Source organism: Chironomus tepperi, unplaced genomic scaffold (assembly GCF_022539635.2).
Source record: "Chironomus tepperi strain 1889 unplaced genomic scaffold, CSIRO-AGI_Ctep_v1 contig_217, whole genome shotgun sequence".
Lineage (NCBI taxonomy): Eukaryota > Metazoa > Arthropoda > Insecta > Diptera > Chironomidae > Chironomus > Chironomus tepperi.
Window position 1 is genome coordinate 1,036,514 of NW_027226339.1, and position 26,067 is coordinate 1,062,580.

Here is a 26,067-nt window from a genome sequence, read left to right on the forward strand (position 1 = left end):
CGACCGAATGTACAAAGTGTCTTATTTAGCTGAAAGCAAGTTAAAAAAATGCACTAAAAACTTTATTTTATTTCATCATTGGATCTTTGTATAATCGCATTGCCCATAGACTCAATATAACCATTTGAATCTGTACATGAATTTGAATGATTATGTGCCTTTTCACAATAATCGTTAATGGTCCATAACATGAAGTAATTAACATTTTCATGATGTAATTCATCAGAATTGGAAGTATCTTACAGTAGAAAAGAACGAGTTGAAATGAAAAATATTTCTGTATTAGCTTCAAGTTAGGATAGTAAGGTGAAAGTGTCCGAACAGCTATATTAAATCCCCAAATTCCTCCAAGTACTGTTACAGCAATAAATGGTATAAAGTATAAAATTACATTATCAAATGCATTTATATCCTCGATATAAATTATATTCAGCACAACAAATATTAAAATGTGAGTTATTGGCATTTGAATGATCAGGAACTTGACGAATTTGAAGGTACTTTTTGTCATTGGGATTCTTCTTAGCGGCAAACAGCAACATAAAGGCGGTGACTTCAATGAGAATGCCTCATTTCCACTTATCGAAATAAAATTTTTCTCACCATCGACGTAGATCATGCAGAGCCTGAAAGGTGTTGAATATGGAAGTGAATTGGTATTAAGTTTGAGGGTCCACTGTTTTAAATTTACTACTTCTGTAAACATCTTGTGACAAAATTAATTCGTGGATTCAATTTAAGAATGGCAAAAGGTGCAGCTTAGTCATTAAACTTAAGATCCAGTCAATAATTTCAAAACAGTAGACCCCCAAATCCTGTAATAAGTTGACTAACTTACCTATAGAGATGCCAACTAATGACCATAAATGCAATATGTCCAGCTGAATCATTGAAAAAGTATGTTCTTGGAACAGCTATAGCAGTGAGTGAAAATAAACTAACTAATGGATAAATACTGACAAGCATCAAGCAATGAGTTCTGATCATCAATGGACAACTTTTCATCAAGTTCTTTAAATTTTTGGTATAAATCCAGATAGTCAGCATACACAATATTAATGGCACAATGAATAATAAAAGTCGCATTCCTGTCAAGTATCGCCAAAACACTTTGATACTTGGAACTCCATCCTGACAATCTAAATTATCTGATGTTAAGTTTCTCATTGCTTGTTATGTTCCTGTTTTTGATCTTGATAGAACGAGATGAGATAAACTAATGAAATGGATACTCAAAAAAAGGCAAAGATTTAAATAATTTTAAAAGAAATTCACGTCTAAATTTAGCACATTTAATTAGCCATTTAGCACTTCTAAAGAGAGCCAATTAATCAATTATCGTACTGGAGTTCTTGCTATATAAAGTCACAAATTCCCCTTAAAAAATGACAGATTTAGTTAATTAACTATTATAGACAGACTGCATATGATAAATAGAAATGTTTTCTAGTTCTGCTTTGTGTTTTCCGGAACCACGGTCAATGCGCCTCTTTCTTTGTCTTCCTTGGCACAAAAGTATTAATTAATTCCATTAGAGCATTTTCACCGTATGGACATATTGAACATTTAGTATCTGTGAATCAATATTTTGACTATAATCAGCATGTGAATTTTGGTTATATTTATGGACATCAAACGAATAATACCGTTCCTTAATATATAGTACAAGACTTAATATCCACTAATTTAATTATATTTATGTCAAAAACTTTTTTATTCATTGATTAAAATTCATATATATATACTTTATATAAACAACATAAGTTACTGCTCACTATTTACTAACTCAAACCATTGTCTCAATCCTTCACTAAGCACAACTGGCAGTTGATTTAAATCACGAACAATCACATAATATGGAAATGGGAAGTTGTCCATGTATGAAACTATTCTAGTCGTTCTGTCAGTTGCTGTGAATGGTAGAACTGTGCGGATGTCCAAAATTGAATCCTGTAAATAGATAAAGGAATAGTTTAGAATTTTAAGGTTAAATTTTTTTAATCCGACGGATTAAAATAAATCCTTGGATTTAAAACAAAATTGAAAGTGGAACTAGAAATTTAAAGTTGTAGCAGATCCAAAAGCTTACCTTATTGTCAGGATTATCAATAATAATGTAAATTAAGAACATCCTTTGTAGACGAGCCATTTTAATGGCATTTTTGACTCTCTTCTCGCCTTCACTGAATATATTACGTCCATCACTCAAAATAATCAACAGATGTTCAAACAAAGCGCTGCTTCCTGATGCGTCTTCCTGATTCATAACCCTTGTAAAGTCCAATAAATCAGCAATTCTCGTTTTGTTCTGATCGAAATTCAACGAATTGACAAGTTTTGGACCATTAAATTGATCATTATATTTCAACAGGACAGAACAAGCCTCGCCAAAGGAAACGACAGACAATTTTCCACTTTCCAACAGTGTCAAGGCTTGAGAGACGAGTGAAATAGTTTGAAGAGTTAATTCCTTTGAATTATTATGATCCATTGACTTTGAGTCATCGACAGCAATTGTAATTTTGTAATCACGCTGTGCTGCTTTCGTTCGTCTCAGCCAAATTTTATCTTTACGGAACTGCGATGCAATGTATGGAATAATTTTCTTCATGTTTATGCGACGTCCAGTTCGATAATCACCTTTGAGACGAGTGCACTTTGTAGGCTCTAGAATCAGTCTTAACTGCTCACAAAGCTCTCTGGCATTGGATACCATTTGATTGGATACCTTTTGCCAATTTTCCATATTTGCAGCATCTGGATTAATGACTTTTTGACTCATTAGTTCAGACTCAACTTGTTTGCGGATTTCCAGCTCTTCTGCATTTGACTGTTCCTCACACATTGTAGAATCATTGACTATATCCATTTGACAATGTGCTGTTGTGTCAGTTCCTCTAGGAATATTAGAAGTTAAGACATTTTCACCGTCCACAACAGCTTCTTGATTCTGTTGATCCTTAAGGCGATCTTTTGTCTGTTCATTATTTTTGGATGGCTTATTGCTTTTCTCTTCCAGCTTCTTGCTATTTATCTCCTCAGTTATGTTCTCAATTTCTGGTTCCACTTTATCTTCATCCATTAACTGATCATTTGACTCTAAATCACGATTTTCTTGCTTAGAATCTTCCTCGTGCTGTACTTCTTTTGATTGCTCTTCTGTAGCATTGTCCATTGTGGTTCTATCTGATTTTTTAGCATCTTTTACATGCTGATATTCATCATCATCGTCACCTTCCTTATTATTATCCTCATTATCATCTTTATTTTGTGCCTGATTAATTTTATCGATAGTTTTAAGGAACTTTTTCTTTAAATCATCAACACTACCAAGTGTACGTTCCTCATCCGTATTTCCTTTCTTACGTTTTTGTTGTGAATTGTCATTGTCACGATTTTTATTGGACTTTGATTCTTTTGTTTCAGAAACACCTTGATGGCCAGTTTCTGATTCTTTATTTTCTGCTTGACCAATGCCTTCTTTATCTTCTCCGGTGTCTTGGTCGTCAATTTCATTTTCCTGTTGATTTGATTCCATATTCTCAATTTGAACTTGATCTGTTGAACTCTTTTGGTCCTTTTGATTTGGCATTGACTGGATGTTTTCTTCTTTAGACTTTTTGTCTTTCGATTCTTGGAACTCGTTTGGAAGTTCATTTTCCTTCTCATTGCCTTCATCATTTTCTTCATTTTCATTTAATCCAGGCTGTTGACTGGCTTCCTCATCTTGATTCTCCTGTTCGTCATTCATTTCATCTGGATTCTCATCATCAGGATTTGTGTCCATTTTTTCGGTATCATTTTCATCATCTGACATGTCGGGTTTTTCCTCTGGATTTTCATTAGTTTCATTCTGATTTTCTTGGTCATTTTCACCTTCCTGCTCTTCTGCTGCTTCCTTCATTTTATCAATATCAAATGGATTTTCTTCATTCGTTTGTTCCTCATTTTCCTTCTCATTATTGTCCAAATTCATTTCATCGCCTATATCAAAATCTTCAGGTTCTGGCGGTTCCTCTAACTCATTATGATATGGATTTGTTTGGTCTTCATCGCCTTCCTCATCATTCATTTGGTCAATATCCTGCTTTTGTTTTTGCTTCTGTTTCTTTTTGTCTTCATCCATTTGTGATGCAGCATCGAGTCCTTCTTGCTGCTCTTTATGATTTTCGACATTTTGGTCGTTTTCGGCATCTAAATCGTTATGTTTATCGCCTTGCTCATCACTTCCTTTGCCTAATTCGAGAAATAAATGAGAATGTTTAATAAAATTACAAATCAGAATTTAACGGCTTTTTAAAATTCAAATTTTACAATTTTGAACGTTGAAATTTTGAATTTTAATTTTCCGTTGAAATTACCTGTTTCATCATTTTTCTCTTCCTGCTCTTCTTCCTTTTCATTTTCCTCGTCAGAGCCCCAAATTTGATCATCCAATTTTTCAGCACCTTCCTTTGTATCTCCCATCTCTTTATCCATTTCCTCTTCATCATCTTTATTCGATTCATTGTCGGAATCAGACTCATTTTCAGGTACATCGTGCATTTTACCATCAAAATTATCACTCATGTCTATTCCTTTCTCTTCCTTACAGTCTTTCTCTTGCTGTTCACCTTTATTGTAATCTTCAGGCTTTCTGGCTTCATCTAATTGATCCTCAGATTCCAATTTATCAGAAACATCCTTTTCGCCTTCACCGTCCTCAAATCCAAAACCTTCACCAGTTTTTGAGTCATTTTCTTCCTTCTGTTCCTCATCAGACAAGAGATGTTCAGGAATACAGAATCCATTTTTAGCTAGTTCCAAGAATACACTTAATGTAATTGAAAGCATTTTTGATGACACTTTGTTGGCACTTATATGCTGAATTATGAAATAGTCAGCAAGCAACTTGTATTGCTTGATGAGTGGATGTACTTTGCTTAAATTTTCAATACTTTCAGGATCAACTGATGACTTGAACAATTTGTCCATAATTTCTGATAATTTTTCGTTGATTTTCTTGAGATTTATAGTTCCAATGTCCTCTAATAATTTTTTATGCAGCTTTTCCTTCAAGTGATTTTCTTCAATAGCTTCATTTGATTCTGGATCTTCAAGGCTTGTACGATATTCCTTGTAAATATTTTGTATAGCCAATAGAATCAAGTGTGATAAGCTTTCCAAGTCACTGTTGATATTTAATGGTGCTTGAGGTGCTTCCTTTTTAATTTCATCAATTTTAATCAGTTCCTGATTAAGCAAGGCAGTCAATTCGATAACAGGAGATCCATAAATTGAATATTCATTATCGACAACAAAGAATTGCTTCAGACTGTCGAGTTTCTTGATGATTCCTTTCAATTTTAATAAGTATCCATCAGTTCCGTCAACAAATCGTGAATTGTGTACGTTTAGTGACTTTAGTGATGCATTTGATTCTGTAATTAAATCGTCAACTTGCTGTACAATTTTGCTGTAAATTTGACTCTTTTGATGCAAGACATTGTTTGTAGACACAAGAACCCTTAATTCCTTAGATTCTTCATTCTTCGGTGCACATTTCAGCAAAATTTGAAGCTGTTCCAAAATTTCAATGCTTTGGACAAAACAATTTTTAATCACAGTAAACTTTTTGAACTCATTTTCGAATGACGAATTTTTAGAGGAAGTAGCTGTTTCTATGTCACGCAAGTTCTGTTTTAACTTAATCATCATATTGACATTCTCACTTAGTTCCATTCTTTCATCCTGAACAAGATTGAAGAGTTCAATTGCAATTCCTTTGATTCTTTCAGTAAAATTCATATCCATATCACTTCTTGGCACTAAGAGGATGTTCTTCAAAAGTTTAATCTTCAAAATGGACTTGTTGAAATACATATCAAGCTTGGACTGCAATGAACTAACTGACTTGCTGTACTCAATGCTGGAAAATTCAAGTTCATCAGTAGAAAATGGTGAAATTTGTAAGTTGATCATCTCAGGATTGAGGGTTTCGGTAAGTAATCCACTTTTGTAGTTAATTCCAATATTCATCATTGTCTTAAAGAAGTCACTAAGTGCTTTTCGTTTCTGGTTCAAAATGCTCTTAGCTTGTGACTTTTGTTTGTTCCTTGGAAGATTCTCATCTACTTTTAAGGCTCTCAAATGATTACATCTGTCAAGTTCACTTCCGATTAATTCCTCTAAACTTTCAACCAATTTTGGGTATCGGACATTCGACAGTAAATTAGACACCAAAGTTCTACTTTTCAGGATAAAGTTGTTAATGTTGCTGAATGAAAGGACGTCTGAGCTCTGCTGTTCCTTCTCAATTATTTCAGTTCCAATAAATGATTCTAATTTTAATACATTTGATGCAACTTGACCATGCAAGTTCAAATCAAGTTCCGTTCCTGAATCTTTGTAAATAAAAAGTTCTGAAATTTTCTTGCTGATTTCAACTTCAAATTCTTTAAGGAATTTGTGTAAATTGCGATGGACTTGCTTGATGCTTGATTCTGTACCAAAATATGATAAATCCTTATTGAATGAATTAATCTTGACAAACTTCCTTAACTTGTCTTCGATCGGTTTTCTCATGAAATCAATCATTTCCTGTACTTTCGTTGAGAACTGCATGAAGTATTGCTGAATGTTATGCAAAAGTGCTATTAATTGACATGCTTCATTTGATGGACTCTCGTCATTAAGTTTAGTCAAGTAGCACTTGAAAGACTTAAGTAAATTCATTCTCAATGCAAATTCGCCATAACTTGATGACTCAATAAACTGCTTCAAGACATTAGTCACAGCTTTTAATGTGATTTTATGTTCACCTTGTTGAGGCTTTTGGTCTATAATTTCACCTTTACCAAATCTCTTTTCAACACTATTAAAGTCCAAAAGCGATTCTGTTTGAGCCTTTGATGATCCTTGCAAATATTCATGAATCAAATTGTACAGGAAGAACCAATAACGATATGATTTAGCTTCAACTTTTTGCTGTGATTGTTTCAGTGATTCTCTCCAGCACTGCAGTTCCATTTTCATCCATCTCTGAATTATTTCTGCGATTTCATGCTCAAGATCCTTAAAATTGTTTAATTTATGAGCTACGCTGTTCCATTCATAGACTTTCTTTCTTAAAATTTGTAATCCGACATTGAATCGGACTAAAGATGAATTGCATGAAAAGCCTCTTATGCGATTGATAAGAATAATAAGCTATTGAGGAAGAATAGAGAATAATAATTAGACAGTCGTTTAGAATTTAAGAAAATAAAAATAAATCTAAGGATTAAAATTAATCTGTCGGATTAAAAACCTACATCATTCAATACAGCATGATCTGGCCACTGTTCTAATTCAACATTTACTCGTTTCTCAAGCTTCTCCATCACACTTATGCATGTCAATGCTTCTTGGACATTAGAATCTGTATAGAAATCGAAAGCCTTGGTCTGATTGTCTGTGGGAATAGAAAAATTGGATAATTAAGCTCAAGTCCTGAATAGGTCCATAAATGATTTTTGATTCAGCATCAAGTATTTAGTTACCTGTAATCTGCATGTCATCATAGACAGTCTGACAATATCCAACTAAAAGACTCATTCCTTTGTAAGCATCTTTATCAATTGTGCATTCAAGGCAGGTCTTAAATCGTTCCAAAAATGCATTAAAGATCTTCATCTTTTGATTAAAAACACGCAGGACATCCTTATCATTATGTTTATGCTCACTATTCATAAGTGACATGAAAAAGTCACCGATTAATTTATAATCACTTTCAGTGATTATGTCCTTCATATCTTTAAGTGGCTTATTAAGCTCAACAGTCTGTTCAAGCGTGTCTTGCTGTATAAAGTCATTAAAATCATTTTCAGCATTATCTGGGAACATTTCAGCAATTTCGCGCATTTTTACAACTTCTTCATCATCTTCCTTACACTTTGTTTTCGTAACATAAAGGCTGTCTTCTTCTGCCTGTCTCTTTTCCTTAAGTTCTTCCTGTTTCTGCCAAAGTTGATTGCAAATGTTTAAAATGTGATCGAATTTTTCGAATAATTTTGGTGTCATTTTGCCATAGACTGTTGTGCTTGTATTTGTTACTTCCTGAATGTTGGACTTGATCATTTCAAAGTACAAATTTTCGCCATTCTCAATTGATTCAATAATTGAGAAGAAGTGATTCTTTAATGTTGTGTCCATTAAAAAGCTTTCATGTGACTTTGATGGAAATTCAATCAGTTCCTTCATGATATTTGATAGCTCTTCATTTTCATTACAATTCCAGTAAATTCCACTGGAAGTTACTTGAATTGAGTCGTGCTTCATTTTCAATAAACTTTTAAGACCCAATAAGCTGTCTTTTAATGCTGTTATGCAGTAATGAACTGGAGCTGTAAAATCTCTATAATATTTATTGTAGTTCCTCAAGGTATGTCCAAGGAATTTATCAGCATTAACAATCCATAAATCTAATTTACTGATTAAGTCGCTGATTACAATTTTCATATTTTCTGTCAATTGATTGCTGGATAGACTCTTGTTGCTAATTTTGTGATTCAGCTCGTCATCGATCTTCCTTAATAGATCATGGAATTGCTTTGGATGACAAAATGATGTCAAGAAATGGTTCATGTCTCTAACCATTGAACTGTACGAACAGACATTTGGTCTTAAGGCAGTTCTTTTCGAATATTTTATGTGTTTTTCTTGCAATTCGATGACTTTCTTCTCAATTGATTCTCTGTCAGTTCTTCCCAAATGCTCATAGTCGAGCATTGTTGCCATCATTTGGTATGCAAATAAGAATTTATGTAAGTGATCTAAATCCTCATCTACGTACTTAGTTTTAAGGACGTTCTTCTTTACTGGATCAATCAATGGGAAATATGAAATCAGGTTCAGCTTCATAACGCTACACAGTGACTGAATTGTGTAATTCTGTAGCCATAAATTGGATTTTGACAAATTATTCTGTTCCTTTGCTAGAACAGTCTTTAAATAATCCACAAGATTCCAAAACTCTTGATTAAAGTCAGAATAATTCTCATTTTCAAGTGATTGACATTGATCCTTAACAACATTTATTTCCATCAACAAATGTTCAGCATGCTGTGCATTTTTCTTCAGATTGTGTTGTAGTAAATCATAATTGGATGTATTAACTTCGGCATTCAGCCACAACATATTTTGTAGACCATTTAGGATTATTTTCCATTGATGGACTTCCCCTAAGCCAATCTGTCGAATTTCTCCATTCTTGCCTACCAATAAGGACATCAAATTGTATGTCAATAGACCTCCACTGATGAACATGTGATTGGTGCTTATTGCTGTATATGTTTCCTCATTTTCAGTTGATCTGCAGAGATCGCTGCTGATGATCATTGATTTATGGATGCTTTCATTGATAATGCTGTCTATTGCCATTTTAAAGCTTGCATATTTCCTTCTAAACTCATTTGAAATATTTACGATTTCTGACATATTTTGTAGAATGCTGTATCTTTGGTCACTGATGATTTTGACTAATGCTAATGTGTTATTATCGATGGATGGGACATTTAGTGGATATTCTTCATTTATGACACATTTGCCATTTACACCCATTGATAAAATTTTCATTAAGAAGTACTCAAATATTGGCAGAACTTCAATATTGTACTTGACTTCCTTTAAATCTACAGAATCGTTAGTTTCAAACTGCTTCTTTAATTCACGTACTTCTTTTTCGATACAGAATCGATCCTCGAATATGTGTGCCTTGAAATTTTCAATCCAGCTTTGATACAAATTTGATTCTTTCATCTCGTCATTAAAAGCTTCCGTAAAGCTTTCAAAAAGCTCATTTATGTCAATTACTTTATTCATAACAAATTGTTTGCGGATCTTTTGATATTTCGCATCTAATAGAATTAATGCTCGACACTTAAATTCATTAAATTCAAGAAGTTCATTCATGTTTGGTGTAATTGATGTCAAACTGCTTAAAAGCTCTTCATCTTTAAGCTTTTTGATTTGTTCCTCTTTATAAAATGGAAGGAACGACACGAAATTCTTGACATAAATTTTCTTGCATATTTGGAGTGTATGATGAGAACCAAGAATGTAGTTTTGGATTTCATTGTATGTAGTCATGAACATGTGATTAGAGTTGGAAGTGCACATTTGCGTTAAATAATTAATGCAGTGCTTGCCGAGCCATTTAAAGTGCAAATAAAGTTCATCGAGTAAATCAGTTTTGACATTATTTCTATCGAATAATTTCTGTGTGGATGTAGTCAGCAACCGATTAAACCATAAGAATGACAATATTAAGTCTGTTGACATTTTCTCATTTGTTTCTAAATTCTGAGCCTTAAAGCATGACTCCGTATAGCCTTTAAAAGCTCCAAGGAGATTGTAAAGTTCAGTCAACATTTTGTTATTGACTGTATCAGCTATTGACTTCTTTTGGACAGCTCTTGAGTATGTCACCGAATCAATATCCTTCAATCCAACAGATTTTCCAACATTTATATCCTCAAGTGTCATTTCCATTATTAATAGCATCGTGATTCTAAATTGATCAATAGAACCAAGTTTGGCATCATTGTAAGGTCTTAAGCGACTGAGCATTTTTGAATTCCATGGTAAATTAGGCTGAATATCATTTGCTAGTTCCTTGACAATTTTGTAGAACTTTTCATTTAATTTACACAATGTTGATGACTTGCTTATGGACGATATCATTTTGTTAAGGTATATCTTCCTCTTATGGACATCAGAGAATGTACTAAGCATGTACAAGAATGTCAATAGATATTTTACAAGATTTTCTGGATCTTTTATTTCCAACTCATTGAAGCTAATTTGTGTATGTAAATTATCAAGGACTTCCTCTAAGCCTTTCTTCTTTTCACAGCATCTTAAAAGTGAAATAAGTCCTTCAGTTTGGAACTTGATCATTGTCATTTCCGACAGTTCATTTGAATGGATGATCAAATTTTTGTAATTCACAAGATTTTCAGTACTTTTCACACTATTTACAGCTTCCAATATTTGCTCTCTAAGCTTAGATTTGTAGAATGACAGTCCAAATCCTAATAAATCGATGTTTGAGGATCGGACATAAACTTCCAATGCACCAAGAATCAAACATTTTCTGTCTTCCAATCCCATAGATTTATTCTGGGATACCAAAAATGCCATTTTAATTAAATGGGATACGCCAAATGTCGAGTAATCTGACAAGCTGTTTAATCTTTTGTGGATGTCGAGGATAGCTTTAATTAAATACATGTCATGAACTCCTTGAAGATAAATCAATTTCCTTAAATCATCTTCTGTGTACAACTGATGTGACAATGACAATTCAATGCAGCGATTCCTCATAGCTCTAGAAACTTCGCCAAATTTAGGATCTGTTGTGAGAAAAACGCGGAAGTTATTATGCTTAGAAATAGTTTCTGGCTGATTTGAGTCATCAACTCCCTTTTCAGCTATCATTAAACTTCCATTTGGTTCCAATATTGGATTTAATCTATCGAGAATGGCGGACGATACCAAATTGACATGCTCGAGGCAAATGAAATGACCAAACTTGATGGATTTTACTATCATTGAATCAATCCAGACAAAATGTCCTCCTGTATTGAGTGTTGCTGATGTTTTGACCAAAAAGTTTTTCCATATTTTGAGATCTTTCAGCATTTCCTCAAAAATAATCGCATGATCTTCATCATAATTGCTTATAAGAGCGTCAATAATTGTTTTAACGAGATCAAGTCGCTTACAGAAATGCTCAACTTCATTAAATTTATCATCTTGTTGATTGACAACGGAATTGACGTCATAATTTCTCCATAATTTATATAAATTTGTAAATAATGATCTTCTACTGGAATTACTGTGAACATCAGTAATGATTTCCATGATTTTAATCAATAATTTCTCTTCGACGTACTTCCACAGTTCCTCAAGCATTCGATTGAAGTCGAATTGTTGGAAACTTCCAGTTACAGAATCATCAATTGTATCGAAATTTAGTTCCTCGTTATAAAGCTCACAAAAAGCGTCAACAATTTTTGTCTTTCCACAATCTGTTGGTCCACAAAGCAGCACTGGCTTTTCAAGCAATACACATTCAGTTATAGACTTAAGTTCATTTAATTGACTTGACAGAATTACTGAATGATTGTTTCTACTCAAGTCATTGAAATTATTTGATACTTTTCGTTGGCACTGCACATCATTGAAGAAAATACTCGAGTCATTCCAATATAATCCAACAGATCGGCATTCCTTTTCAAGTTTTCCAACATCAGCTTCGAAAATTTCACCGAATATTCTCACAATATTCTCAACATCATGTTCTGTTCTCATTCGTTCACAATACACCAACTTCATCTTTTCAAAAAGCACCAAAAGGAAGTCATTGAACGATGTATTCTCGTCATTAAGTCTCATTAAATCAAATCCAGTTTCCTTGTTTGTTGTAAATTCACACCATCTCAGCATGTCTCTCAAATTAGCTTCAAATGGACCGCCTTTATAGCCAAACTCAAGATTGGATATTCCACTTTCAATTCGTTCTGAGAATCTGACCATTCTGTCTATTAATTTGTATTGCTGAAGAACATCAATATCATTTAATATTTTAAAGTTGTGGCTGACGACATGCGATAAATCTGTTTTTTCTAATTTCCTTAAATAAACCTTTGTGAATCTATTCAGGAATGATTGAGGCAATCCCTTTCTGCCACCTCCTTGACGCAATGGATTTTGAGTAGCAAAGATTCTTGTAGATTGCCCTAGCTTAAATGTCTTATTAAGCTCAGTGATGAATACTTCTCCACGATGATCCAAAATGGCATTCAGACCTGATTTTCAAACGAGAATGATTATTAAGGATTGTTATTATCTATTTAAATTTATTTCATACCTTCGAGAACACTTTGTGGTGCCAAATTCAATTCATCAAGCAATATCCAAGTATTTGGAGACTTCAGAGCAGCCAAAAGAGGTCCATCACGCCACATAAAGGATCCTAGATGGGCATCATTGTTCTCGTTTTCAAATATTGAGCTCTCAACAGGCAAATCAGTTCCAAAAAGATCAGCAATGTCAGTATGTTCGCACAAATTGATTCGGACGAGATTATATCCAATTGCTGATGAGATGTTCTCAATTAAGGATGACTTTCCGACACCTATTTAGAATGAAAGCAGGATTTAGTTTAATCTTAGGATTAATATCAATAATTGAGATTACTTACCAGGAGGTCCTTCAAGTAAGATTGCCTTTTTCAAGCTCATTGCTGACAAAACTCGGAATAAGTTTTGCTTTGTCGTCGGTGCCGTAAATGTGAACGTTGTTGGTTTTTCTGATAATTCGTGATTGATTTCAAGATAAAATGGATTTATTCCAAACTTGAATGTTTCTAAATCAAGTGTAACTTGACTTTCTTCTAATGCAGTTAAACTTGATGAATCAATTGAACTTTTCAAAATGTCTGCAATGTTTTTGTGTAGTTCCTTGAAAGCTTTGTTACGTATAATAGCAATGTCATTGACATTTTCATATGGAAGCATTTCCAGAGAATCCAAAAATATCGTTTTTAATCCACAATGTAATGCATTGTTCATATCCAAATTGGAAGCATCAACATTGGAAATGTTGTGATTTTGTGTAATATAGTTGACATAAGCAAGGATATCTCTTATCGAGAAATTGAGCTTTTCAACAAGCTTTTTGACAACATTCACAGTCTTCACAATTATTTGTGCAATTTTATTAATTATAGGATCATTGCTTTTGTATGTGATTTCCATTATATTGACTGCAATTTTAATCAAATCTTCATCGCTATACATAGCTGTACACCAAATTTCCGTAAATCGATTTCTCAATGCAGGTGACAATTCCTTTTTACCAAAATCACCACCTGGATTCATTGTTGCGAAAAATTGGAATCCTTCCGATGCTTTAATTACAAATTCTGAATTTTCAGTCTTTTTCAAAACAGTTTCATTGACTCCGCCTTTTTCTGCCAACAAAATCGTCCTTTCTGGTTCCAATACACAATTTAATCTTTCCAAAACAGAATCTTCAGCAAGTGATATTTCATCAGCAAGGAAATAACTTCCTTCCAACATTGAATAGATTAATGGACCGTCACTCCATTCAAATAATTTTGATGACTTTTCTGTATCTTTTGTTTCTCTGCAAGGTCTTAAGCCTCCAATAAAGTCAGCACTTTCAGTATGCATGTGACAATTAAGAATCCTTAATTTTCTATCGTGAAGTTCTGATAAGAGTTGACATACTGTCGTTTTTCCACAACCTATAAGATTAAAGAAAAATATTAGAATTTTACTGGTTTTTAGAAATTTAAATTTTCAAGGGAAAATTTCTACGAATTTTTGAATTTTAAAAGTCGGTTAGAATTTTCAATCTAGTAATCATAAATCATAATGAACATATTACTTACCAGTTGGTCCAACAAGCAATACAGGTTCGTTGAATTGAAGAGATTTGGAGACCATGACAGCCATTCGTCGCATTTCGAATGTCCAAACGACATTTTGTGATCCTTTGTAGTTGATCAACGATTCCAATATACCTTTGGTCACTTTTGATGTATTGTCACTAAGTGTAAACAAGTGATCTATAGAAATATTCTTATTAAAGTTCTTCTTTAATGTCTCTACAATAATGTCCGTTTCAGTTTGATTTCGAACTTTTGCAGAAAGAACTAAATATCCTTCATCGACTAAATGTTGATTCCAGTCGTAATTTCGATCACCAAGTAATGAATTGTCAGCAAAAGTATATCGATTACCCCATCTGAACAAATCTCGAAGTGTAAAGTTATTCTTTGTGGTTGTTCTTCTGTTGACTTGTAATGCTGACATTGTTTTGACCATTTTTTGTGCATAACTCATTGGAATCATGCATCTCTTTTCTAAAATTACTTCCAATTCATTTTTGGGAATTTCTGAGAAATGAAGTTCGATAAATCTGTTTTTAAATGCACGAGATAATGTCTTACGTCCACCATACAATCCTGGTGGATTTTGTGTAGCAAACAACATGAAATTTGGATGTGCTTTAACTAAAACTTGAGTTTCTGGGATGTAAAGTTCTCGATTATCGTCAAGAACACGATTCAGTGCCTCAAGAATATCACTTGGTGCTAAATTTAATTCATCAAGAATTATCCAATATCCATTTCTCATAGCTTTAACTAAAACTCCTTCCTGGAATGACAATTTTCCAGTAGTGTCTGCGACATAAGTTCCTACATATTCCTGTAAATCTGTATGCTCATGATTATTGATTCTTAAACAGTGATTTCCACTTCTTTTAGCTATGTACTCAATCAAGCTAGTCTTTCCAGCACTGGTTGGTCCTTGAATTAAAATTGGTAACTTTCCAATTGATATAATTCTAGCTAAATCCTTAAGATTCTTTTGGACACTTTCAGTCAAAATGTATTCCTTGCATTCAGACAGTTCCATGTCACCTTGTTCTATCCAAAATCCTTCAAAATTCATCACATTCTCAATAGGTGGTTTTGGAATCTGTTGTGAAAGAATCTTTTTGACATTGCTGACTAAATAACCTTGAATCTTTTGCAGCACCAAATTATGAGACTGTGAATCAAGTTGAGTAAGGAAACTAAGACAGAAGCTCTCATAAAGATTTCGTTCAGTAGATCCACATAAATTTTTGGCACAAGTTCTTAATGCACGACATAATGTACGAAGAGAAAATACAGGTTTGTTGCCTAATCCATCATTTAATTCTAGTTGTGATAAGTTTCTCAATTGCATGTATAATTGTACAGCTTTATGAATTCTTGATTTTTCTATGCCTGTATTACTTAAATAATCACCAACTAAAATCAATAAATCCTTCTCGACAGTCAGTTCATCAACAAAGAATTCTGTAAATCGATTTCTAATTCCAACAGACAAATCCTTTTTACCAACATCGGTGCTTGGATTCATGCAAGCAAATATTCTGAAATTTGGATGTCTTTTAATTGGAACAAAATCACCTCTTTCAAGAAGGATTATAGATCCATCAGCTTCCAAAATAGTTGATAGACATTCAAGTGTTTCTGTCGATGCTAAATTTATTTCATCCAATAAGACCCAGTCGCCGTTTTTAATACAATTTACCAAAGATCCAGTAATGAAGGCGAATGAAAGGTTTACAGAATGCTTTAATTGTTGATCAAGTTTCTTCAGCTTCTTTTCCAAATTTTGCCATCTTATAAAGTCTGGATCATTCTTCTTGTCTTGTAAAACTTTATATGCATTGGAAATGACTTTCAGCATGAGTTTAATTAAAATTGAGTAGTCTCCACGGTTGATGCAACTAGCAACGTGACTCAAAAACTTTTCATTCTTTAGCACATCAAAAGTTCGTCCAAAAAGATTCTCAAAATCGTTCCTTAATGGAGAGACAATGAAGTGCATATCAACAGGCTTGAACCCTCCAATCAAGTCTGATACATCCGATTGATTATTCATGTTGACAACAACTAGATTGTGATTAGTTTGATATGCTAGATATTGAACAGCACTAGTTTTTCCTGTTCCTGTTTCTCCTACAAGTAAAATTGGTTCGTTTTGCTGGACAGCAACAGCAATTCGTTCCAAAACACAGGCAGAAACTCTGGTAAATGAAAATGTTGGCGGTGGAACTTTATTCTTACTAATTACTTCATCTTCATCACTAATTTTCAATCTCTTTTCACTTGACACTAATTCTTTACTGTTCCTTAACACTGTTTCACGACCAATCACTATTTCTTCAGTTGTCATTTTAATCATTGGCTTATACTCATTTGCTAAATGTATACAGCGAGTTTCAATAATTCCTAATCGAGCACCAATGCTGACTATTAAGTTTGTCTTTAATTCACCGAATGATAAATGTGAAGCAAAAAGATCGACACAATTTTGAAACACTAAATAAGCACACTCGGAACTAGTTGCCTTAAATGTAAGATTAGATCGTTTGCAGAGCTTCAGCAAATCACGTGTTGATACCATTCTACCGGCAGTTGGAAGAATATTCATTTTGAACTTATTTGCATATGGAAGACAATCATCATCGCTGTCATTGTTGTCCTTTTCCTTCTTAACATCTTTTGAACCATTAAGCATTTCAATATCATCATATTCAATTTCATTTGTATGACATCCACGAGAAAATATCAGAAATACATCCACAATTCTTGACGATACTGTTGCTAATTTTGGATAATTCTGACAGATGATAGTTGACAATTCCGTTCTAGACAATGGAAGCATGTTGATTGTGTATAAATGCTTTTCCAATAAGCTATATGCTGAGTTTGACGATTGGCTAGACATCTTTTGCGTTCTGAAATAGGAATTAAATTTAATTAATTTTTGTTGACATTAGTTCCCAAAAATCATACCTTAGTGTCAAAAATAGTTGGAAGCCTTGAGCGACTTTTAAATTTTCACGAAATCCAGGAACTCTTAAAAAGTTATTTTCAAGCAAATTTGTTAAAATGGCACAAACATCTTGAGTAGCTGTATCGATGTCTTCTAGTAACAACCAATGACCATTCATAACAGCTTGCGTTAGAACACCAGGTTGCCACACAAATTCTCCAGGAATATCAGTACAACGATACTGACCAAGAAGGACTTTACTGTCCGTTTGGTCTCCAAGTTGAATTCTCAAAAATCCTGATTCAAATACATTTTCATTTCCATCAATTTCGGGAGTCTGTTCAATTTTACGCTTATTTCCATTGACTTGTCTTGCATTAAATTCATTCTTTGATTTTAAGAATTCATTGAAATCTTCAAGTTTTGGTGACAAACGTCCAACTCTCTTTGCTAAATACTCAACTAATGTTGTCTTTCCAGATCCTGTTTAATTAAAGTAAAGTCATATTTAGAATTTCAAGCCTGTTAAAAATGTAAAATGAATTTTGCTTACCAACATGACCGCATAGACAAACTGCCTTTCCTGATGATACACCAAGAGCTAAACTTCTCAAATTAACACTTGTTGAATCTACTTTGACAATATCCAATTTGTCTTGATAATATTCAACAACTGACTTGTTATAAATTGGCAAATAAACTCCTTCAATATCCGTAATAATATCGCTCTCATATTTCCAATCAATTACTTCCTTATCATTCAATGATTTTATCTCTTCAGTAGCTAGTTCTGATATGTCAATTTCAGATTCAATGCATGTCTCCTCCGAAATATTCATACTTTTATTTAGCAGTTCTGTTTGATGATTTGATAATGCGAAAATTATTGTTGTTACTTTGTTGCAGTACAACTTTTGTAGATCACATCCTTTATTACTGAATAATTCAATAAATGTACTCCAATCCCAAATACGTCGATAGAAGCAAGCATCAAGTTGTAAGAATCTCAAGCCCATTGAGACAATTTGAAGATCTGAAACATTCTTGGACAATTTCATTTTCTTCTTTTTCTGTTCTTCGTGAATTACTTCTTCTGCGAATGGTGACAGATTCCTTGTATTGAAATATTCTCGACTATATCTGTAATGGCAAATAAAGTTATTTAGGAATAAAGGTACACATAAAAGAATGTAAATTTACCTCAAAACTTGTGAATTTTTCTCAGCCAGAATCGATAAGATAATTGACTTTATTTGATAGTCGACGAAGCTATTTTCAGCCATATTAAGCAATGAACAGACGATTGGAAATAGAATGTATTGGAACTGATGTCGAACAAGAAATGCAGTTTCTGAATTCGTAATCATCAAATCACATAAAATTTTGATCGTTTCATCCACATCTTCAGCTAATATCTTCTGTAATTAAGGAAATTGCTTTTATTGATTCCGCAACATGTGAGAATTTTCTGTAACTTACCTTTTTCGATAAAATTCTATTGATTTCACTTGATTTGACACTTTTATTGACATTTGTCAATGACATTTTAAGTCTTTCTGTATTTATACTCATTTTTCTAAACAAATTAATGGCTAAATTCTGAGTTAATTAATAAAAATTCACAGCATGAAATTTATAAACATGCTTTTTTGTTTATTTTTATGAACGAGGGAAAATCACCGATTTCAACTTGTAATGCGTAGCTTACTTCCACTAATCATAATAAGTTTGAAAAAATTGTAAAATTTAAATAATTACAAAAAAAAAATTAAAATTCTTTATAAAAATACATTATTAATTAAAAATAAGTTAATTACCATTGAGATTTATCGATGAAAACTCAAAGTATTGTGAAGTACACAAGTTTGTGGAAGAGCTAAGACGATTAAAGTGTTATTGTGATTTTATTATTTTCTTTAAAAAGGAAAAACGCGTTAAAATAACAAACCAGAAAAAAAAGTTTATGAGAAAAACATAAATTTTGTCGATTTTAAATAAATTAATCTAGTATAATCATGGATAATTTCATCGTAAAACGGGAGGACGGTGATATTGTGACGAATCCAGCCGAAAGAAACATAATCCTGCTAAGATATGCTGCGTTTTTGAACGAAAGTGAGAATAATGCTGGGATCCAACAAATGCAAATGCACCATCAAGCTTCCTTAGCACCACAAATTCACATTGTCGAACAGCAACCACCTCCACAGCCAAAAAAAAGCACAAAAGCGTCTGCCGTACAAAATGCTAACGTTCAATTAGGAACAAATAATCAAAAACTCAGCGGGTGAGTTCTAACTAAACGAAGCGTTCTTTTACCATCCTAACTACTTCCTTGCAGTCACTAACTAGATATTTATTTCTAGACTCCAATGTCATTTGTGCTCAAAAGTTTTGTGTAACAGCCAGTACTTAAGTCAACATATCCGAGTGGTACACGAAAATATCCGTGAGCATCAATGCAGCTACTGCGATATGAAATTTGGATCAAAATCTCATCTCATCATCCACGAGCGAAAACACACAGGCGAACGGCCCTATTCCTGTGAAGGTATTTCTATACACTATAATTCGTATCTTATCATGTTACTAATATGTTGATTATCCTTTTAGTTTGCAACAAAGGCTTTGCCCAAAAATCATTGTATTCTTATCACAAGAAGAGAGCCCATACTAGTAGCAGCAATCAATAATAATCTCATATATAGTTTTAATGCGTGGTAATATTCTCTTGTAATCGATTATCCATTTTCTTTCGATAATGCAATTAAACGAAGAAATTTTTTTGATTCTTTATGATTATTTCTGGTTAAATAAGGATAAGAGCATAACACACATACAAAATAATTGTGGCATAATAATGATGATGATGATGATTTTGAAAGAATTTATGCAATTTTAAATATTTCATAGTTGTAGTTTTCATTTCGAGCAACAAGCTATATTTACTTTTCATTATCTCCTATCCTACCTTCCTCCCCAAATTCGATAATGATTTAATTATTTTTTAATTAACTACCCAAAAGCCTACTATTTAAAGATTGATCTTCTGCAGTTACTTCATAAGTCAATATAATTTTGTCATCTTCCATACATAAGATTTTTATTTACGAGAAAAACATGAAAAAATTTTATAAAATTAATTAATTATAAATTTTAAATTTAAAAAGAAAATAAAAGAAATATGAAAAACTATCAATCAAGTCTTAATTCCTTGAGTTTATGTTTAACGGTCAGTAATTTTTTAAATTGCTAAAAATCTCAACGGTTACTAGATTTTCAAATTTTTGAACGCACTCGAAAGAGAAAAATTTTCTAAGCTCAGCTTATTTGTTTCTTTTTTGTGATCCAAAAGTTTTACGAAAAAATTAAATTTAATGTAAGTTCCTTGTAAATTCTAAGGTTTAATTTAGTGCTGTTGTGTACATTGTTCTCCGATCTACTGGAGCTAATCGAATTTCGTGTGTAAAAAACGTAATACAAGCGAGAAAATTAATTAATTTGTATTTCGAGCATTTCGTAAAAATTTAAATCAATAGATTTTCTAGAAAATATAAAGAACATAAAAAAAAATTCGTCCAGCTTGTTAATTCTTTGGTAATATTCCTGTAGCATACAGAATTAAGTGATCATAAATTAGAGGACGATAAATTCATAAACATTTATGTGTTATCATAAAAAAAACTTTAATTACAGAAAAAGATTTCCGTATTTTTATACAGTTTTTTTTTCGACGTGCTTACTGTGACAAATGATTATATAGGATTGTTGATTCATTCCTTGAAATTCTTATCAAAAAGTGCTTCGGTTGAATTTAAAAAAATTAAAAAAGTAGATTAAACTGTAACTAATGGATCAAATTCTATAATTAGTGAAAGCTGGATTGTTGAGCATAAGAAGAGCATAAAAATAATAATAGAGAAGAAAAGAAAGAAATCAAGATTTACACCTTTTGACGAGCACTGCTGTATGGATCATATGTTGAACAAGAAAAAGAAGAATATACAAAATTAGATAAAAATATTAAGGCATGAGTGTGTGTATGTGCTTCGTGTTCATATGAAAAAAGTTTTTACCGTGACTTAATTTTTTTTTTTTTGATCTGAAAATGTGTAAAATTTATTGATATTCGCAGTTTAAAAAAGAATTGCTGTAAAAAGACATGCTTTAAATTACTAAAAGAACCACCAAAAATGAATTCATGGCCTTGTCATTTTAAGTGAAATTTTCACTAACTTAATATTGTTACGTGTTTACGGTTCGATGAACATACTAAGTGATTGCTTCCTTTCCTTTAGTATTATTATCAAAAAATTTCGCTGTCTACAATATGTATTTACTTCAGACAAAAACATTGCACTTGCTAGCTATAAGACCGACCTATGGGGTGCATACCTTTTATGTTGCATAGGAACAAACAATAAACATGATGAGACATAGACATGTGTTTAAGGAAAAGAGTGTTTTGTCAATAAATATGTAAATATAGCAACGCGACTTTCCTGTAATGGAAGAAATATCTAGAATTTTTGCTCACACCATAACTTTCGCATAAATTGAAATTGACATCAACAAATTAGTAGCAACTTTCAAACAATAATAATCGTAATTTAACGGATTTTTTATTTTATTTTTCTCATTACGACTTGCCAAGCAATTCTGTTTCGACATTTACAATTTCGTCATTCTCGCAATACGTCAATTACCAACAGCAGTGCATATCTAAAGATGTATTTTTGTAACATTTTTTTTTCAATTGGAAACCATAGATATATAGACATTATAGCAAAAGTTATAAATTGAATGTCTACAAAGTCCTGATAATGCTCTATCACATGCTGTAATATGCTGTGAAATATTGGTTACTTCATTATTTCTTACGTGAATAGAGATTATTTATAAATGACGAACCACCCACTATATTATTACTTCTTTTTTTATTCTCTTCTCTCTCATATATAACGGCTAGAACACATCGCTTATTCATAATATACACACACCTATGTTGTAATTGAGAGTAAATCAATTTGCAAGAAAATAATAAAAAAAAAGATGTCATTAAACAGCACAGTATACAAATTGTTGTAACAAATGATAATAGAAAATAATTGATTAAGCTTGATGCGTTTGCTTGATTTGAAATTTTAATTGAATATCGTAATTGATTTCGATTATATCTAATGTGATAGATCAATGTGTATTCTTATTACATTCATTTATGTCATGCATAATAATTATTCTATTGTTTTCTTTATTTCTAATCAAATAGGTTCCAAGTGCAGTAAGAAGACTTTGAATCGTTCAATATATTTGATAATAAGAGAAGAAGACACAAAGAAGGACTTTTAGTTCTATTGGTGTTGTTCTGTGATTGAATTTAAATATTTAAAATTAGTAAAGCTAACTACACTTCCTTCATCTAAAGACTTTGAAAACCCGCTGATTAAATCAATAAGACATGGTTGATTATTATAAAATTTTGGAGGTCTCCAAAAGTGCAACAGAACCAGAAATTAAGAAAGCGTAAGTATCAGCTAATTATTTCATATATCTTGCCATGTGTCGTTAATGCTGGCTGTCAATATCGCTTTTTTCACCTTCATATACAATTTTTTTTTTGAAAAACAGGCCAGTCATAAAATGATCGTGTGCATTTTCAAACAAAAGATTGCAATATGAAAGTGAAATTTTATGATTATGTGCAATAATTTCCAGTTTAAAATGCATTATGAAAATTGCTTCTTTCAAGTTCAACGGTTATTTGTAATTTGAAATGAACTGAAATTTTTGAACTTCGATTAATTTCGGTTCATTTGAATTTTTAAAGATCGATTCATTTCAGTTCATTTGAATTTTTGAAAACCGTTAAAATTTAAATTTCTTAAATACGTTACAAATTCAAATCTAATTTTGACATTCTCAACATTCTTCTAATTACAGATATAAGAAACTTGCTCTAAAGTATCACCCCGATAAAAATCCAAATAATGCTGAAGAAGCAAATAAGAAGTTTCGAGAGATATCTGAGGCTTATCAAGTCTTAAGTGATGGTGAGTAATTTACAACTAATTGCAAATTCATATGAAATCAATCCTATAACGTTTTTATACACACATATCTCTAAAGTTATAAAATTTGTGCTGATAATTTCTATCCTTCATTTTTTTTTTATTTATTTATTTCTAAATGAATGAATTGAATTGTATTAAATGAAATAAAAAACATTTAATGTGAACAAATTTTTTTGTTTACGATGAAAACATGAAAAAAAAAAAAAAAACAAATAAACATGTAATCAGCAACAAAACGAAAAATTTATGATGATGCTAAAAGTGGGCGATATCAGTCATCTAAAGGTTCTTCTTACTGTCGCTCACATTATCAACCCCGTGACTATTCTTCGTCTTATGGAACACGCTATAGTAATTCAAGATACAGTGATTATACGAGTAAAAGCACCCATTCGTCTGTTTTTCGAGGATTATTTGAAAAGACGTTTTCTCGCTTCTTTGGCGGTAGCTAGAACCAATCTGCCTGATTAATGTTATTGTACATTCTGTAGCGTTCTCTCTAACATAGACAGTTTTATATTTTTGTGTCTCAAAAAAGAGTACAATTAATGATTTTGAACTAATATGTTTGTGGTTTTTCTTTTTCGATTTGCTGACTGACATACTCTTTTCAATGACTAATTAATTAAAGACTCATTTTTTTTTTCGTCTCATGATACTGTCAATATTGAACGGAATCAAAATTATTTAATACATTTTATCATAGTTGTTGAATGTGCAAGAAATTTTTGCGATATCCAAAGAAGCTTCCCGCTTGTGGGGGGATCATTCACTCATGACGTCCATGTACTTTTTGGGAGGTATAGTCGGGGTTTTGATAATCTATGACAAATTCAAAAATCTCAGGGGTGTTAGAAAATGGACGTCATTTGTGAATGACCTCTTTTATAAACTAATTGTGTTTAGCAGATTTTAATTAAATCTTCTCTTGTTAATGTCGATTGCTTCTTATTCATTTTCATTTAATTGTTTAATTTACAGAGAAAAAACGACGAATTTATGATCAATATGGAAAGGAGGGATTATTAGGACATAATGAGAATAATTATAATAGCAGTCATCGACATAGAAGACATGATCCATTTGAGAATGACTTTATATTTGGTGGATTTCCATTCGTTTTTCGTGATCCAGATGAAGTGTTCAGAGAATTTTTCGGTGGCAGTCCATTAGATGAATTTTTCAATCCCGGCTTTGGTCGTCGACCACATGCAAACGGAAATGCAGGTGGAAGTAGGCATCACAGATCATCACATCCAACAAATGTTATGTCACCATTCTTAAGTTTTTCACTGATGGACGATATGTTTTCACATCCTTTCGGTGGTATGAATAGCGGTGGATTCACATCATTATCAACGTTTAGTAATGGTGGAAATCATAGTGGAAATGTCAAACGCATTAGCACATCGACAAGCTTTGTAAATGGCAAGAAAGTAACAACAAAAAAGTAAGTTTTTTGTTTCTTCTTGTTTTACCATCAAATACCTAAAAATGAATCAGACAAAAAAGTTTATATACAATAATCATCTTATTTCTCTCATTTTTTTGCGTTCTTTTCTTCTTTTCTATAAAACAGAGTTTTGGAAAATGGTGTAGAGACGGTGATGTCATATGAAAATGATGTTCTAAAATCAAAAACAGTGAATGGTGTAGCCCAGGCGATTGCTTATAATCACTAAATTATATCAGACATTAAGCACTGAATAAATTTATGATAAATAAAAAAGTATCTTCAACAAAATCTCCCAAGCCATTGCAAAACTACCAAGGATTTATATTTTGTGAAAAATGAAAATGAAAAATGCAACAAAAAAAAAACTCTTTTTGCCGTGATATTTTTATTGCTTTAAATTGCTTATTTTAATCCCAACTGCTTTCGTCTATTGACGAAGGATAACATACAGATATTTTTTTGTTTATTTAATAGAAATTAATTGCCTAAGGTCCTATTACATTGTGTTAATTTCATAGATCTAAATTAACGAATTCTTTTTAATCCAAATAATTTTAAATCTCACGATTTATTTAAATCCGATGGATTAATTATAAATCTGACGAGTTAATTAACTAGGTTCATTTTAAAAGCAATGAATTTGGATGAAGGATACTGAAATTGATTTAATGAATTTGACCTTTGTATTTTGAACTTATTTTATAATTATTATTTAATCGTAATTGATATGATTAGATGTTCTTCAGTTAAGAGAAATAAATTATTGAGTTTTGCATTGTTGCTTATGAATGGAGAGCGACACATTTTATATAAAAAAAACTGATAAAAACAAAAAACTAATTATACATATAAATATATTAAATTAATTAATGTTAAACAAGAAAAAAAAATGAATGAATAATTGCAAGTTTAGTAGATTGGACTCAAATTACCATAAGTCAATGTGCTTAGTAATGAAAAACAAAAAAATTTAAATCAAGTGTAAAGGAAATATTTCTGAAATTGTAAAAAGTTTTTCTGATTTTTCGATGATGCAAAGAAACAAAAAATTTAAAGTAAAGCTTGGAATGTTAGGTAAAAGAATATTGTATGTAAATAATTGATTTTCTCTTAGATATTATTACAATTATTTGTTTCATGAGGTTATTAGCCA

At 32.0% G+C, this 26,067-nt stretch overlaps 2 protein-coding genes and 1 long non-coding RNA gene across 5 annotated transcripts; 1 reads left to right on the forward strand and 2 right to left on the reverse strand.

Annotated features, from left to right (window-relative positions):
- Positions 1–21: 21 nt before the first annotated feature.
- LOC139090232 (uncharacterized) lies at positions 22–1,219 on the reverse strand. The gene is made up of 2 exons (XR_011544359.1): positions 839–1,219; positions 22–626 (listed from the first exon to the last, which is right to left on the reverse strand). It is a non-coding gene; the product is annotated as an uncharacterized lncRNA (long non-coding RNA).
- Positions 1,220–1,682: 463 nt separating this feature from the next.
- On the reverse strand, positions 1,683–19,003 carry LOC139090407 (midasin). The gene is made up of 12 exons (XM_070640188.1): positions 18,867–19,003; positions 18,588–18,805; positions 17,941–18,527; positions 17,408–17,870; positions 14,441–17,349; positions 13,226–14,293; positions 12,893–13,159; positions 7,521–12,830; positions 7,293–7,432; positions 4,362–7,188; positions 2,090–4,236; positions 1,683–1,950 (listed from the first exon to the last, which is right to left on the reverse strand). Exons 1-12 carry the CDS (start codon positions 18,957–18,959, stop codon positions 1,765–1,767), a joined length of 16,215 nt encoding a protein of 5,404 aa, XP_070496289.1. The 5' UTR covers positions 18,960–19,003; the 3' UTR covers positions 1,683–1,764.
- Positions 19,004–20,711: 1,708 nt separating this feature from the next.
- On the forward strand, positions 20,712–25,222 carry mrj (DnaJ heat shock protein family (Hsp40) member B6 mrj). Of its 3 annotated transcripts, none has more exons than XM_070640021.1 (6): positions 20,712–20,766; positions 22,657–22,910; positions 23,328–23,437; positions 23,687–23,902; positions 24,440–24,908; positions 25,038–25,222. In XM_070640021.1, exons 2-6 carry the CDS (start codon positions 22,846–22,848, stop codon positions 25,138–25,140), a joined length of 963 nt encoding a protein of 320 aa, XP_070496122.1. In that variant the 5' UTR covers positions 20,712–20,766; positions 22,657–22,845; the 3' UTR covers positions 25,141–25,222. The 3 variants fall into 3 exon arrangements, with proteins under 3 accessions (XP_070496122.1, XP_070496123.1, XP_070496124.1); XM_070640022.1 differs by having other exon boundaries at positions 23,687–23,836; XM_070640023.1 differs by lacking the exon at positions 23,687–23,902.
- Positions 25,223–26,067: the final 845 nt, after the last annotated feature.